Source organism: Rattus rattus, chromosome 1 (assembly GCF_011064425.1).
Source record: "Rattus rattus isolate New Zealand chromosome 1, Rrattus_CSIRO_v1, whole genome shotgun sequence".
Lineage (NCBI taxonomy): Eukaryota > Metazoa > Chordata > Mammalia > Rodentia > Muridae > Rattus > Rattus rattus.
In genome coordinates this window covers 264321912-264337912 of record NC_046154.1, presented here as the reverse complement: position 1 = coordinate 264337912, position 16001 = coordinate 264321912, and the positions used below count along the sequence as shown (strand labels likewise).

The following is a 16001-nucleotide window of genomic DNA, read 5'->3' as shown; positions in this document are numbered from 1 at the left end:
CATAGTTCTAACATCTTAGTGAACGTCAGTGGTATTCAGAGATTTTTATATTTGCTGTAATGGGTAATGGGACAAGATGATATTAGATTACTGTGCCTGATGACAGTTTATTACCTACATTCATAATTGAAGGAAATGCTTAATTTTAATAAAAGATTAATAAAATAGAGGTTTTTTTAATCAAGTTTATGGATCCTGTGTGGAAGATGCAGCTCCCCCAGCAGTGAGCTCTCAATCTAATCCTTCCGAGGTGAGCAGGGGTTTCTCCAACTGACACAGCAGGGAAGGCCCAAGAGTATGAGGATGGTCTGGGCAAAGGCAGGAGATCCATTCTCTTCAGGAAATTAGACCAGATTAGACTTTATTGTTGCTAGGGAACAAGGTGCCAGTCTGCAGATGAGGCAGAAGGAAATAAACAGCCTTGGGTAACAAGACAAGACACAGGTAGGGAAGGAGGAAGGCACTCAACATATCCACCAGGGATTATCATCAATACCTTAAGGCTTTGTAGAGGGGTGTCTGCCTGGCTCTGGGTGTGAGTTGGGAGCAATCTAGCAGCCCCCAAGAGACAAAACAGTGTGAAGTGTATTTGTGTTGGTGAGTGTGAGGGCAGTGTACTTTGGACATGTTCAGAGTGGGATGCCTAATTCCATGAGGGTTACATGTCCTAGGATCTGATCAAGGAAGATGGATGGGACAAAATTCTAATCATGCTTTGATTTTTAAAATAACATAGCGTCTGTGAATTAAGTCTTTACTTCTCCAAGAATCACTCCATATTCTTTATAGATATGTTTTCTAATTACTCTCACACATTCTTAGATGGAAAATATTATACTATTTGATTGTAAGGGAGGAAGACAATGACTGGGAGATAGTTTATGAGACTTAGTGAAATGCCATAGCTCCTTTGTTCTGCCCTCTTCTCTCCTTTAGTGAAACTAATGACCTTTCTTTGACTACCTGACAGTCTATTTAAGCCCTGAGGGCCATAGAAAGATGCTCGCATCAGGCACTCATGACACAACAGCAATAGGCACCCAGAAACCTATCTAGAAACACTAGGGCTTTATCAAGATTCACCCTTGAAAATGGAATACTAAAGGATGAAGATCATTAAACCAGAAACACCCTAATGATCCAGCTAGGGAATGCACCATTTAATTGAACTAATATTAAAACTCTCTCAGGATATTGGGTAGCAACAATCATTTTGTAACAGAGATGAGGTTCTGAGCTCATGCATGGAATAATAAACTGATTAAAATCACTTCTAACACTTTTCTCTCTTAGCAGTTGATTTTGAGGGAAAAATCCTTATTTAAGGAGAGTATGCAATTAAAAATAAAATGCCTTAGTGCTTTGTCGAAATTTGAAACAGCTGCCTTTGTTTTCCCAAATTTTTATTCTTACCTTTTAAAATGTTTTTATGTGTATGATTATTTATCCTGCATGTATTTACATGTACCCTGTGCATATGTATATGTGATGTCCGTGGAGGCCGAAAGAGGACATCCCTAGGAACTGGAACTGTGGATGGTTTCAATTAGCTGGTAGGAACTGAAACTGAGTCTTGTACAGAAGCAACAAATGCTTCTAGCCACTGACTTTCTTTCCTCAGCCCCACCTTTTGATTCTAGTCCAAGAAATGCTAGAAGTTTGGGAACGCAAACAAAAAGTCAGTCACGGAGCTGGCAGTATACTTCAGCCATTGCTCTCTTTCTCAGATACCACCTCACAGCGTCTTTTATGTATCTCAACATTGGGTCACCCTGTCTTAGGAAGGTGAGAGTTCTTCATTTCCTAGGAGGATGTCTACTTCAGATCTGACCCGGAGAATGTGGCAAACTCAGACATTCTTTGCAACTGTAGTCAAGACACTCTGATACTCACTCATCACCGATACCATCCACCATGGCTCTGTTATCAGTACCTTCTTTGAAACCCATGAGCCTCTTTATTCTTCTCCACAGTATGCCAATGAAGATCTCCAAAACGTCAAGACAATCAAACATAAACAGATTTTTGCATAGGAATTCTAATCATTTCTTGTTTTCACTGTGCAAAACTGATGTGGACCTTGGTCTGATTTACAGTAGATTATAGTCATAAATTGTGTGGTGATAAAAAAAATTGATTAAATGTTTCCAGAATGGTTCCAGAGTTCAGTTCATTTTGTCTCTCTATATTCTTGCTTTTTTTAACCAATGTCTGATGATGATACTGCTTTTCAACTAGTTGCCTTGTAAACCCATACTAGCAAGTTTTATTATTTAGTAACCACTATTAGTGCCTTACCTTACCCAAGTCTATAATTCCTGCTGGGAAACAGATTCAGTAACACTTTCCAACATTCTATGGTTCTGGCTTAATATTGAATAAAAGACACATTAGAATAGTCTGATCTTCAGGAGATAGCCTGTTACCTATGATCACAGGTTACCTGTATTTTCACATAAGGGTAAAAACTATTATTCTTTTTATCTTATTGTTTTTCTTATTGATCCTGGCATGTGTGCATATGTGTACATGTATGTGTGTATGTGTACATGACTTAGCATCAAAATTTGACTTGCAAATTCTCACCTTCCTTTTGATTTTACTTAAGACTCTTCTGTAGCACACTTCTCTCTCTTGGGCTGTTTTCACACCCTGTTAGCAGCTTTCCTAGGCAGGTATCCCAAAACTCTGAAATCTCTAACTTCTTAGTATCTCCAAGACAATCAAGGCTTCACCTTCAAAGCTTCACAAAATGACCTCTCTAGATATCCATACAGGGATACTCCTGAAGCACTCCTGGTATTAGCAGCTCTCCTTAGTAGTGGAGGAAGATTCTATAGCCCCTTTCTTGTATCCTTGACTCTAAAGCACGAACTATGTGGCCGAAGCTGCCAAGGTCTGCTGTTTACTGGGACTGGAACATGGCTCCCTTATTCAATTACATTTTCACCAGGTTTCTGTTGCCGATGGTTTCCTCCACTGCTTGAGCTTTTCTTCAATTCCTTTTCACAAGTTAGAAGCATAGCTGGGTGGGATTCTGTCCTGAAGTCACCACTCTCTTCACTTCTTTTAGCATTAGGCTTTTCTTTAAATTTTATATGTCTTTGAGCATAGTGTGTAGCTCTGTTATACTTCCTGGTGCTCCTTTTCTTCTTAAATTGTACATTTTGTATTTCCCCTTGCTCAGCTTGCTTTGTTCATTATAGATCTGCCTTAAGAGTGACCACTAATAACCATATAACAGAGTCAATACTAGGCTGTCTTGAAATCTCCACTGCCAATGACACTGATTGAAAATTCTTCAACTTAAGCATTTTTTAAATAAGATAAAAGACAGCAATGTTCTCCACCAAAATTTCACAAGAACAAGTCTTGAGGCCACTTACTAATATTCTGTTCTGAAACCTCTTGATCCAGGCCTTCATAATCTACATTACTCTCAGCACCAGTGAGAGCACCAGTGTCACAGCCCTACTAGGATGGCCCATTAAGCTCTGCTTAGAGCATTTGGCTACTTTTGTCATCCAACATTCCAAAAGTCCCCATTCTGCCAAGTAACATGGTCAGGCCTGTCAAAACAATATTCCACTTCCCAGTACCAATTTCTGTCTTAGTCAAGTTTTCTATTTCTGTGAAGAGACACAGTGACCGCAACAAATTTTATAAAAGAAAGCATTTAATTGGGACTGGCTTACAGTTACAACAGTTTAGTCTATTATTGTCATGTCAGGGAGCATGGAGGCACACAAGCAGAATTAGCTAAGAATTCTACATCTAAATCCACAGTCAGCTGAAAGACACGGGGGGTAGCTTACACTTTGAAACCCCAAAGTCCACTCCCAGTGAAACACTTCCTCCAACAAGGACACACCTCCTAATACCCCCTCAAGTAGAACCACTCCATAGTGACCAAACATTTAAATATTAAGACTATGGAAGCCATTCTTATTCATCCACTACAGTATGCATGAATGCTATTAATAGGCATCATTCATTGGACTATTTTTCTTCATATTATATTAATATGTTTGCCTTCCTATGTTTTATTATAATCAATCAGGAATCTAAGCATTATGAATTAGTATTCCTCTCCATTATATTTGAAATTCTAGCGGGAACCAAAATGGGCTTTCTTTCATGTAAACATACAGTGTCATGGCTCAGTTCAATGTCAGATGGAGGCCAAGAGGACTTTGCATTGTACTTTTCAAAAGTCAATTTTACTAAATTTATTTTGCTGAATAGCTAGATTACTGGATAAAATAAAGCAATGCAGTATAAATCCCTATTTTTAAAAGCCTGCTCTAATTAAATACTGAAATAGCAACTCTTTTGTTATTCTATTAATTATTTACTGAGTTATCTGTTGAGTCTTAGGACATTCTTAGGACACTTATATATATAAGTGTCTTCTTCTTCCTCCTTCAGTTTGCACTGCCTTTGAAATGTAGTCTTTCTCACTGAGGAAGATTTGTAAGTCTGTTTTGGAAGAACGAGAGCCAGGCAGGTCTTGGATGATATATCTTCCTTAATATAGGTTTGCAGTGATGAATCATGGTTCAACAGACAAGAACAGTTTTAGCAAAGCAACAGATGATACAAGCCCAAAGGCAGCAGTGAGGTTAATGGCTGGAGATCGCTGGTTGTTGTTGTTATTGTTGTTATTGTTGTTGTTGTTGTTGCTGCTGCTGCTGCTGCTGCTGCTGCTGCTGCTGCTGCTGTTACTGTTGTTGTTGAGACAGAGACTCACTCTATAGCCCAGGCTCCCCTAGGATGGTCATCCCCTGTCTCAGGCTTCAGGGCACAGAAGCTAAAAGCATGTGTTACAGCTCTTGCTTTGCATCGTTATGCAAGGAAAATGTGGAAAGATGCAGGAACTCAGAGTTCTTATGGCAGAATTGGAGTAATGTATGCAAATAGCCATCACTAATAAAGCAATACACACCGGTAACAGAAATAGGCCTGGTGGGGGCACTTCCAAAGCATTTGTTAGGTCTTGGGGGTGAGGGGGAATCCAATGGTAAAAAAAAAGCACAAGACAAAGCTTCCAACATGTTAGAAAACATTTTGAGAGGCTGTTACAAAAACAAAAGCTTCAGTGCTTTGAAGTCCCTCAGAGAGGAAGTCAGGGTAGATTTCTGACAGTACCCTACGACCCACAGCTTAGGGAAGGATAGTGTGTTGAGAGCCCAGACTAGAACAGATTCCAGAAAAGGCTAAGACATTGACAGGGGAATGGAAATGAAGTGAACATAAACCCCGAGTTTCTGAGAGGTGCCTCCTGCCTGAGGTGGGCTGGAGTCAGAGGAATGAAGGAAGAGGGACAGATTAGCTGCCCATCTGCCCCGTAAGGAAGTCTCTGAGAAACCGTTTACTCACGAGGCACAGGCACTGAGCAGAGGTGGGTGCAGCCAGGAGCACTGGGAAGGCAGAGTTCAAAGCCAGGATGAGGCACCACCAGTGAGCTTCCTCTGCAGTTAAGAGCAGCGTCTGGTGCTGAGGCTCCATTAGTCTGCGGTGGGGAGCAGACAGATCCTTGGGCAGCTTTGCCACAACAGTGGGACTCAGGAACCCCTGATTTTTATAGGACATTTATGATTGGTTGTGCTTAAAACAAGAATGGCAAGTAAGATATCCCAACAGAGCTTAATATGCATTCACAGTTTAGTTTATTTAATAGTCATTAGTGTTCAAAAGAAATGGGGGTAACCAGAAACGGATCTCTGAAATACTTAACCTTCTGCTTTGCAAAAGTCATGAAGATCTCTTCAGTTGTCACCGCCTCTGCCTTTACAACTGGCCAAACAGCTGCCTCATCCTTTGACTTCAAGACAGGAGGTGAGAAATAAACAGTTGGTTCGTGCATGTGTTCAGAAACGTCTGGGTCCCGTTCATAATATAGTTAGCATTGAGCTAGCTACTCCTCCAGGAGGTTTCATGGAGTCTCCTTTTACCAAGGCATTTATTTTTACTTCTCCTTTTTTATAACCAAGGGCTTCAACCAAGACCCAAAGAGGTTTGGTGGGTTTAGAAGGCCCCTTACCTTACCCCTGCATAGAGCTAAGTCCTAAGTGACAAGGCTGTACGTGTCTCTGCCCAGACGCAGCCCTATCAGTCATTGCCCATTGCAGAAATTCAGTCTGATGTGCCTCTGCCAGCACAGGTGCCAGACAGCCTTTGAGAAAGAGAAAATAATTTAGTCAGATACGTTAAAAGCCTAGTAGCGTACGTCTTCACCTGTCCAGCGAACCCGAGCTTCTCTTTCTGAAACGCATTGTCTGAAGCAGTAGTCTGTTTAGGACTTAAGTTTGTTTGCGAGTTGGTTGGTTTTGTTTGTTTACATTTGGTTGAGAGAATCATTTTCCCTGTGTATGAATGGGCATTTTTAACCTACTTAGTAAAAGAGGGTGGGTGAAATTAACCTGATGAGAGAGAGGCCCCCATTTAGTGATGTCGAGTGTGAAGGAACGGGTGTTTGCTAAATGTCTCATCTGCTGGAATTGGGGAGAATTAGCAATACCCACTCACCCACGGTCAGTGTACTCAGAGACTTGATTAAGAAGTCTCCCCATACACGATACTGACAGAAACTGTGTACAAGTGTTATGCCAGCTGTGGGGGAAAAAACAAGACACAATGAGAGTCACTTGTCAACAGGTTTATTTTTAAATTTTTACTTGCATATTGATTGAATTCATAGGAAATTCTCGTAGTTTTCAAAAGAGTCTGGTAGTCGCTAGTGTTTTGGAATGTAATTAGAAGTGGGCAAAACTATTTTTTAAGCATTAGTAAAATTACTAGTATCAGTTCTGAATGGGAGCCTTTCCGGTCCCGTTCACGATATCATGAACACTGTAGCAGTCACTCTGCCCAGAGCTCTTGTACAGAGTAGGTCCTAATGCTCACCAATACAGTGGGGAAATGATTGATTTATATTTTATATGTAAGCAGAGGAGTCGTATCTCTTATAAAACAGATATTCCTAGTTGCGTCAGAACTCTTTATGTAACTTTGCTTGTAGATTTGTAAATGTAGAAAAGGAAAGGGTAAGTCTGTGTCTACAGTGTTGGCGGGTGCCTGTGCAGTTCCCGAGGGGGAATGACCGTTGTAATCTTGCATCTACAAATTAAATGTTCGATGGTGATAGTGTGTGCAGTAGATGAGGGCAGAGACGGACATGGAAAAATCAGTTCAGAGACCAGGCCCAGCTCAAGGATAACGTTTCAACCTACAGCATTAACTACTAATATGGAAATTATAGCCATTTCTTTTTTTAATTTTTTGGGGGGTGGTAATTATTGGGTTTTCTTTTTACAATTTTCTAAATGTATTTATTGTGCAAAGGGGTAGGGGGCCCGCTGTGTTTCAACATGGCTTCCAGACACAGACAGCCTGAGATGCTCGGCTGTCTCCTTGCTCCTGGCATGAACTGAAGCTGTACACGCTAATTCACAGTGACTGCCACTCTGACTGACACCCAGGCTCAGTAAATACCTGATGGGGAAGAACAGATTTCCTTCCCTGAGAGCAGGCGTACAGTGTGTATCCCTCTACTACAGCCCGCAGACAGACGCTGTCAGGCTCCTGCTATGGCTGGGCAGTGGCCCTAGGGATGAGAGTGGGGCTTGCGTTTTTAACATATAGCATTAGTGCTTAGGCCCAGTTTCTAGGAACTGATTTCTAATGTTTCTTTCTAGTACGTTTTTATTTTACAACAATGCAGTGCCCCACCCTAACAGGGAAGGAAGAAGAAAGGTCTCTCTAAAAACAGAACGAGTGAGTGACTGACATAAATAAACATAAAACCTCAGGTGGCATTGTGAGGAGGCAGTTAGAGCTCATGTGTGCCTGCAGGTAAATGAATATGTAGATATTTATAAGAATTACAGTCATGATAAATTTAGAAGTAGTGTCATATTTGGACATCATGTAGTAATCATCATCTGTAGATACAATTTAATCAATGTACAGTATTGTTATCTTCAATGCAAAAATCAGGACCTGGTCTTTGCTGCTGATGGTACAGTTCATCCTTTATGGAAAGGGCAGAGGAAAAAAATGCAGAAAGATTACTTAAGGGACTAAAGTATCAGACAAAACCAAGCAAGTCAGTTACTCTTTGTGGAATGGGAAAGAATGTGGAGGGTGAGTTTTACCGTGAGTTTTACTGTGAGTCTGTTTGTGGATACTCCACAGAGAGCTTATTACATAAAGAGACTTCCCTAAGAACATCCCCTCACTCAGCCCTCCCACTGGCTTTGTGAGAGAGGCTGTGCAGAGGAGAACTCCAGAATGCCGAGGCGATACTCAGCAAACCCAGACAGCTCAAACACAGCAAGACTAGGATTCGAATGTTTATGAGATGTCTGGGTAAGGCTAAGCAAGGTGAAGGAAACGAACTAAAGGTAAACCTGGACCAAAAACAAGAAATATGTTCTCCCAACGCCTGTAAGACCAGACTCACTTTAAGATGCCATTTGTGGCCTCCCCTGTCCAGCAGAACTGCATTAGCTTCTTCTTACTGGTAGGAAGCTTTTCTAAGTCTGACTTTATTTTTTTCTAGTGAATTTCTTTTTACACAGTTGGGATAGAAGAAGTCTCCTGGCAGCCATACTATAGGAGGGAAATAAGACTGGTGTTCTAGAATTTAAACTTGGCCCTGCAGAGGGCCTGCAGAAGATAAGGGCCCTGTCTGGTTCTTCTAAATTATTTTCTAAGTTATCTGCAGCAGGCCATTGGGATTTAAGGAAAGAGGCCATAAGGTAGGGAAAAGCTGGAAGAATGTCGAAGGGAGAGTAACTACTGTACCATGCAGAACCTAAGGTCCTGGTCAGGGTTGAGCAACATATTTTAGCCACTCATCCAAGGGATCTGAATGCCTGCATCCCCCCAGCCAGTTTTCTGGGCTGAGATCTTGTTCGGGAGGCAAATTTAAGACTGGGAGCTACTGATGCTGCCTCGCAATGGTTTAATGAGACACGATTAAGAAACTGGACCATTTTCTACAGAGTCAAGTTCATTGACTTCTGAGTAGAAATTGAGAACGTTCTAAATTAGCTTGTATCGATGTTTGAAAGATTTTTTTTCTGGGGGGTGCATTGAGCTACACTCTGCCATCACTGGGTTACAGAATGACAACAGGCCACCTTTTCTTTCCCCTGGACTCTTGACATGAAACCGGGGCCTTCATTTCTCTCCTCTATAGCTGGAAACATTTGGGTTTTTTAGAACCAGATCTGTTCTAAATATATGAGTCCCTGCTTGCCCCCCATCTCTAAAAAGCAACCTTAGAGATTTTTAAGGTAAATCTCCTCCCTCCAGCTCACAAGAGGAGTGTGTCTGCTTCTCAGAATTAGCACATGGCTGCCTGGTTTTTAATCTTACTTCTTTCCCTGAGTTCTGACCCCAGCTCCCCAGCACTTCCCACAGTTGTGCACGGTCTCTGTCTGCATGCATTAACCAGAGGTTAGCATGGTCTCATGGGTTAAACAATCTCCCCTAGAGCAAGACTGCCAGCCTCCATCACACTTACACCCACCTGCACGGCTAATAGGACCGTTGCCCTTTCCTAGGATATTTTAAAGATATAATTTAAAGCAAGGCTCTCTCTGTCTCTTCTGTGTGTGTGTGTGTGTGTGTGTGTGTGTGTGTGTGTGTGTGTGTGTGTGTTCTGCTGTGTAGACTTGAAGGAAATCAGCTGTGTAGTTTTTCTTTCTGAAAGTGAATTATAAAGATTATTAACCCACTCCTCCGTGTCTCAATGTTAATCATTTATTTATAACAGCTTTTGCCTCTGACAAACTAAAAAGAAGCTGCAACTTGGTTTTTTTTTATTTTTTTTTATTTTCTTTAATTGCATGACCCAGCCATTCACCTTCAGCCACCCACATCCCAAGATTATTTTCCAGGGTAGGCTAAAAGTCTGCCACAGTGCCTGAGTTATTGAGCTGCCGTGCGCACTGACTGCCTGCACTGAGCTAGGTGCTATTGTAGGAGCCACAGAAGCCATGAGCAGGGCCTTACCCCTTGAGGCTTCACAGTTGTAAACAGACTGGTGAAAGTAACATACACAGAGGCATGTGAGAGCAAAGCAAAGGACTGGTTTCCAAAGATCTCATGCCAGCAGGATGGAACTGTTATTCCTTTCATTCAGCAGCTCCTTTACAGAGCACAGCCCTTTTATAAATTCCCGGTTAATTAATTTTCTCTTAAACATGTACAATTTCTCGGGCTGGTGAGATGGCACAGTGCGTTAAAAGTGCTCGTTACGCAAGCTTGACAGCCTGTGTTCAATCTGCAGATCCCGTGCAGAAGGTGAAAACTAATTCCCAAGAGTTGTAATTTAATCCCCTTTATAAGTGCACATGCACATATTAAATAAAGAAAAGGGGAACTAAAAGCTTAAGTCCAAGTGGATCAAGGCCCTCCCACATCAAACCAGATACACTCAAACTAATAGAAGAAAAACTGGGGAAGAGCCTCGAACACATGGGCACTGGGGAAGATTTACTGAAATGGCTTATACTCTAAGATCAAGAATCGACAAATGGGACCTCATAAAGTTGCAGAGCTTCTGTAAGGCAAAGGACACTGTCATTAGGACAAAACAGAAGCCAACAGATTGGGAAAAGATCTTTACCAACCTACATCCTATAGAGGACTAATATCCAATATACACAAAGAACTCAAGAAGTTAGATTCCACAGAATCAAATAACCCTATTAAAAGAAATGGGGACAGAGCTAAACAAAGAATTCTCAACTGAGGAATACTAATGGCTGAGAAGTACCTAAAGAAATGTTCAACATCCTTGGTCATCAGGGAAATGCAAACCAAAACAACCCTGAGATTTCACCTCACACCAGTGAGAATGGCTAAGATCAAAAACTCAGGTGACAGCAGATGCTGGTGAGGATGTGGAGAAAGAGAAACACTCTTCCATTGTTGGTGGGATTGCAAGCTGGTACAACCACTCTGGAAATCAGTCTGGAGGTTCCTCAGAAAACTGAACATAGTACTACCTGAGGACCCAGCTATACCACTCCTGGGCATATACCCAAAAGATGCCCCAACATACAACAAGGACACATGCTCCACTATGTTCATAGCAACCTTATTTATAGTAGCCAGAAGCTGGAAAGAACCCAGATGCCCTTCAACAGAGGAAAGGATACAGAAAAAGTGGTACATCTACACAATGGAATATTACTCAACTATTAAAAACAGTGACTTCATGAAATTTATAAGCAAATGGGTGGAACCAGAAAATATCATCTTGAGTGAGGTAACCCAATCACAAACACACGAACATTGTATGCACTCACTGATAAGTGCATATTAGCCCAAAAGTTCAAATTACCCAAGATACAATCCAAGACCACACGAAGCTCAAGAAGAAGCACAACTAAAGCATGGATGCTTCACTCCTTCTTAAAAGGAGGAACTAAAACAGTCATAGGAGGAGATATGGAGACAAAGTTTGGAATGGCCATTCAAAGCCTGCCCCACCTGGGGATCTAGCTCATATACATACAGCCACCAAACCCAGACAATATATTTCTGATGCCAAGAAGTGCATGCTGACAGGAACCTGATATAGCTGTCTCCAGAGGCTCTGCCAGAGCATGACAAATACAGAGGTAAATGCTCGCAGCCAACCATTGAACTGAGAATGGGGTTCCCTTTGGAGGAGTTAGAGAAAGGATTGAAGGAGCTAAAGGGGCTTACAACCCCATAAGAACAACAATACCAACCAACCAGAGCTCCCTGGGACTTAAACCACTACCCAAAGACTACACATGGACAGACCCATGGCTCCAGCTGCATATGTAGCAGAGAATGGCCTTGTTGGGCACAAGTGGGAGGAGAAGCCCTTGGTCCTACCAAAACTGGACCCCCCCCAGTGTGGGGGAATGTCTGGGCAGGGAGGCAGAAAGGGGTAGGGGAGTAGGGGGAAAAGCCTTCATAGAAGAAGGGGAAGAGGGATGGGATAGGAGGTTTATGGATGGGAAACGAGGGAAGGGGATAACACTTGAAATGTAAATGAAAAATATCTAATAATTTTTTTAATGTTAGGCCACAACTATAGATTTTGCCCTTGAGATCAACACTGGAGCAGATACTTATGTGACACGGTAAGAACCAGTGAGGACACAGTGAAAGCACCAAACTGACCTCTCCTTGGGTAGAAAGGTTAACTTGGGAAATTCAGACTGCCAAGGCAGTCTTGGGGTATGTGATGGCCTGAGGGAGCCTATGAGCTGGAACAGTTGGAGTCGTGGGAGGAGTTTGCTGTCCAGAGCAGCCTGGGAACTAGCCCGGAGACTGTGATCTGTTCTTACAGGTTTGTTTGCATTCATAGGGAACTAGATGCCTTTTGCCTGAGGTGTCTGACCATAGAAAGGGACAGGCAAGGGAAGTAATGACTATTCCTGACAAACGGAAACCCACTTCTCGGGGTTTCTTGGGAACACAAAGTATAAGCTCTTGCCTATCTGTTAGCACTCCTCCTGCCTGTGCAGTCCAGCCTGAACTAAGCACAGATCGTCATCTATGACGTTGTCCTCAGCACTGCCATCTTGGGGACTGTTTTGGGCCTGACAGTTCCCTGTTCCCACATTGCAAGGAGTAGGGAATTTAGAGTTAAACTGTGCACTTGTATTAGGTAGATAATGCAAGGGTCCTTTGAGGCCATGTGCTGTTGGTATACAACATGTAACGTTTAGAAACTAGAGCTTCCTCCTGCTCGCAATTTCTGAGGGGCGAGCAGGTTCAATATCTGCCTTTCACACACGACAAGCAACCGGTGCTCGGCCAGTTCCTACAAGTGTCGACCGGATGTTTCGATGATAGGTTTTATGTGAAGGCTACCTTCAGTGAAGAAGGGGTCTCTCTAGCTGTGCTTCCCGTTAATGACACTTGTTAAAGCCACAGTTGTGAGATATGTTCTCTGTAAAGGTTCATTTAAGCTGAGCTCCAAGGCGAGGTGAGGACTGGCCATATCAGTTCTACACAGCAGCCTGCTCTTGAGGAGAGAGGAAAGCATGCTTTGGCTTTGGTCTCTGCCTTCCTTTCATTGAGAAACCCCTGGGGATCCACAGAAGTGTCAGGAAGGAAGCTTCCACATATTTTCCTTTTAAATACAGGAAACAAGTGAGCCTGTATGTCGACTGTAGGCTGTGTTCTGAGAGAAGAGTACAGCCGCTGAGACAGTTTAAGTCTAGGTGATGGCCAGCAGGGAGCAAATGCAAAGCTCTCCTCCTCAGACACAGGGAGGGAGCTTCTTGTTTTCAGAGCCTGGGGGGACAAGAAGTAAGGACAGGCCTGGCTTTGCTCCTGTCAGAGCTTAAAACCCATGAAGTTCACACGTAATGATACCCTCAGTGTTCCCTGTGAAGTGAGAAAAGGCAGTATCCTCCCTTTACCAGTCTCAAAGGTAAACAACTCTAGCAAAATCCAGACCTTGAGTGAGTTCTTGCGGATCTCCCCTGTGCCCTGTGTCTCTAGGACATTCAAAGTCTCATTCAGAAAGAGGGAAAACCTGACGTCAGGGCGCTAACATGAAAATGAATCTAAGTTTTAAACCTCACGGGTGTGTTGACGTTTAGTTGAATGAGCCACGGGGCCATTTCAGCCTGGAGGGTTGGGAAATGCCATTGTTCACGTCCTTAGAGTCTGCGCGACTCCCAGACATCCTTCTCTGATGGCCTGTTTCTCCTCTGATCCTCCATAGGACAATTAGTGGGACAGGGTGAGAATTACTGATTTTGTGCTGATTGGTCTTTTAACAACCAAATAACCTATTCTCGTAAGGTCCTTTTTCTGTGTCTGGTAAGTTTCTATGCTGACTTAGCTTAAACATCACCTCTGAACTTATTTCCAGCTCTCGAATCCCCTCTGCCTTTTAGGTGGGAAGTCAGTCCCTTCCTATGTTATGACTATTGTCACGCACATCTGTTCTCATCCTCACCTCCTACCTGCCACGAATCAAGAATGTTTACTTTCCAATCTGAATTAGGACCAGTGCTGCATGTACCAGAAGTATACACAAAGGGCTGCAGAACTGCGTATTACGTGACGGCGTGACCGCCGGAAACTCGTTCCACACCAACGCAGTTGGGCTTAGGTGGGGAGACTCTATCCATTTCAAATGTGTCCGCTGTTTAATAATACCGTTAAATGAGTAGTAGTGATTAATCGAATGTTTCTCTGTGAACCGGCCATAGGCGTAATTAGCACAGATCAGCATTTCTCCCTACACCGTTAGTTTGCAGGTAAGACTAGTGCACAGTTGGAACTTAATATGTTAATGTTAAAGGTCCACCAAGAATTTAGCAGTGGCTGGATTTGAGGTATTTATATTTTTGTCAACGTTTTACTTCAAACATTCTCTTTCATTGTTTGATATAGATAGATAGATAGATAGATAGATAGATAGATAGATAGATAGATAGATAGATAGAGATAGATAGATATTACATAATATAATATACAATACATATGCATGTATGTAGGAGAGGACATTTCCAGTTTTTAGCATAGATGAAGGAGAAGAGGAGAAGGACACATAAAAAATTAAATGTTTTATTATAACCCAAAAGTAGTCCAGGCTGGATCCAGATAGGCCAGTCTATAATAAATATCTGTGATTTAGGAAGGCAATTTTTTTTATTGCATGTCTATTGGGCACGCGCACACACACACACACACACACACGCACACACACACACGCACCACAGTAGCTTGCAAAGTTGCTATCATCTACGTGGAGAGATGAACGTGAACACCCAGCTACCACCTGGATCTGCTCCTGTCACTCAAAAGCTAATAAAACAGCATGAGCTGTGGGGGCAGCTGCTGAGGCCGGTAGGTAGCAAGCACCAGGCACCCAGGCCGACCTGACTTTAACTCTTTCCCTGTTTCAGTTACTGTAATGAGTGTATGCTGGATCCAGACTGCGGTTTCTGCTACAAGATCAACAGTTCGGCTGTCATTGATTCCTCCTGTGTTCCGGTGAACAAAGCGTCCACCAACGAAGCAGCCTGGGGCAGGTATGTCACTCACGGCTCTCGCAAGGGGAACTGTCATCCAGTTTCAAAACAAGGCCGTTTTATTAGCCTAATACTCATTGTATAAGACACGGAGTTTGTGACGTTTCCTTGAATATGTATGACACCGTTAGATTGTATTAACTCTTACTTCTTTCTCTTACCCTCCTTTCCCTTCCTGCTGGTTACCACCCCACCCCCTTCCCTAATGGTCTCTTCTACTTTCATGTCTTGATTTTTAAAATCATAATCAGAATTTCAGTCCTGAAAGATACTAAGCTTCCCATCCTGCCCGAGGCAAACCCTTAGGACTCCCAAGATAGAAGATAACCATGTAAGGGATCCCGTGACGTCCATACAGAAGTGAATACACACACACATAAGCAGAGAGAGACAGACAGACAGACACAGACACACAGACACACGTGCACTCACACACGCGCACACAAACTGTTAAATAATTTAAAATCTGTAGTCTGTGTGAGAGAACACATGTTAATGGGGTTGTTTTCCATGTGCTTCTGGGAAGGGGCCTTGTGGCATGTACTAGGGATACAAAAACACTGCATGTTTCAAAGCACAGAAGAACGCTCTCAGGTCCTGTGTGCATGGCAAATCCTCAGCTACTCTGGACCCAGCCACTGGGCTTTGGATCTTTGGTTGAAGCAGGTATTTTCCGGTATTACCTGGGCAGTTCCTCCCACTCCATATTGTAATTTCCAAAACCATAATTTTCGGAGCCCAAGTAAAAGACAGTTGTAAGGTCAAAATAAGTTAGCATCGCTTTAAATTATGTCATAGAACTATTTTACCCTGGAGTCTTTGTGGCTCAGAGAAATGATCCACAAGCTGAGAAAAGGTTGCCAACCGTCGGTGGGTGGCCTGTCTGAAAGCTATCAGTGTTCAGACAAAACACATTGCTTTATCATGAACATATAAATAAGATACTTATAT

The 16001-nt window shown here is 42.6% G+C and overlaps 1 protein-coding gene across 1 annotated transcript in view; it reads left to right on the top strand.

Annotated features, from left to right (window-relative positions):
* LOC116884172 (proton myo-inositol cotransporter) overlaps positions 1–16001 on the top strand; it is a 143198-nt gene that overhangs the window by 72708 nt on the left and 54489 nt on the right. Inside the window, exon 4 of the mRNA XM_032885323.1 lies at positions 14925–15050. Within this exon, the coding sequence (XP_032741214.1) occupies positions 14925–15050 (126 nt within the window). The remainder of the gene's footprint in view (positions 1–14924; positions 15051–16001) is intronic.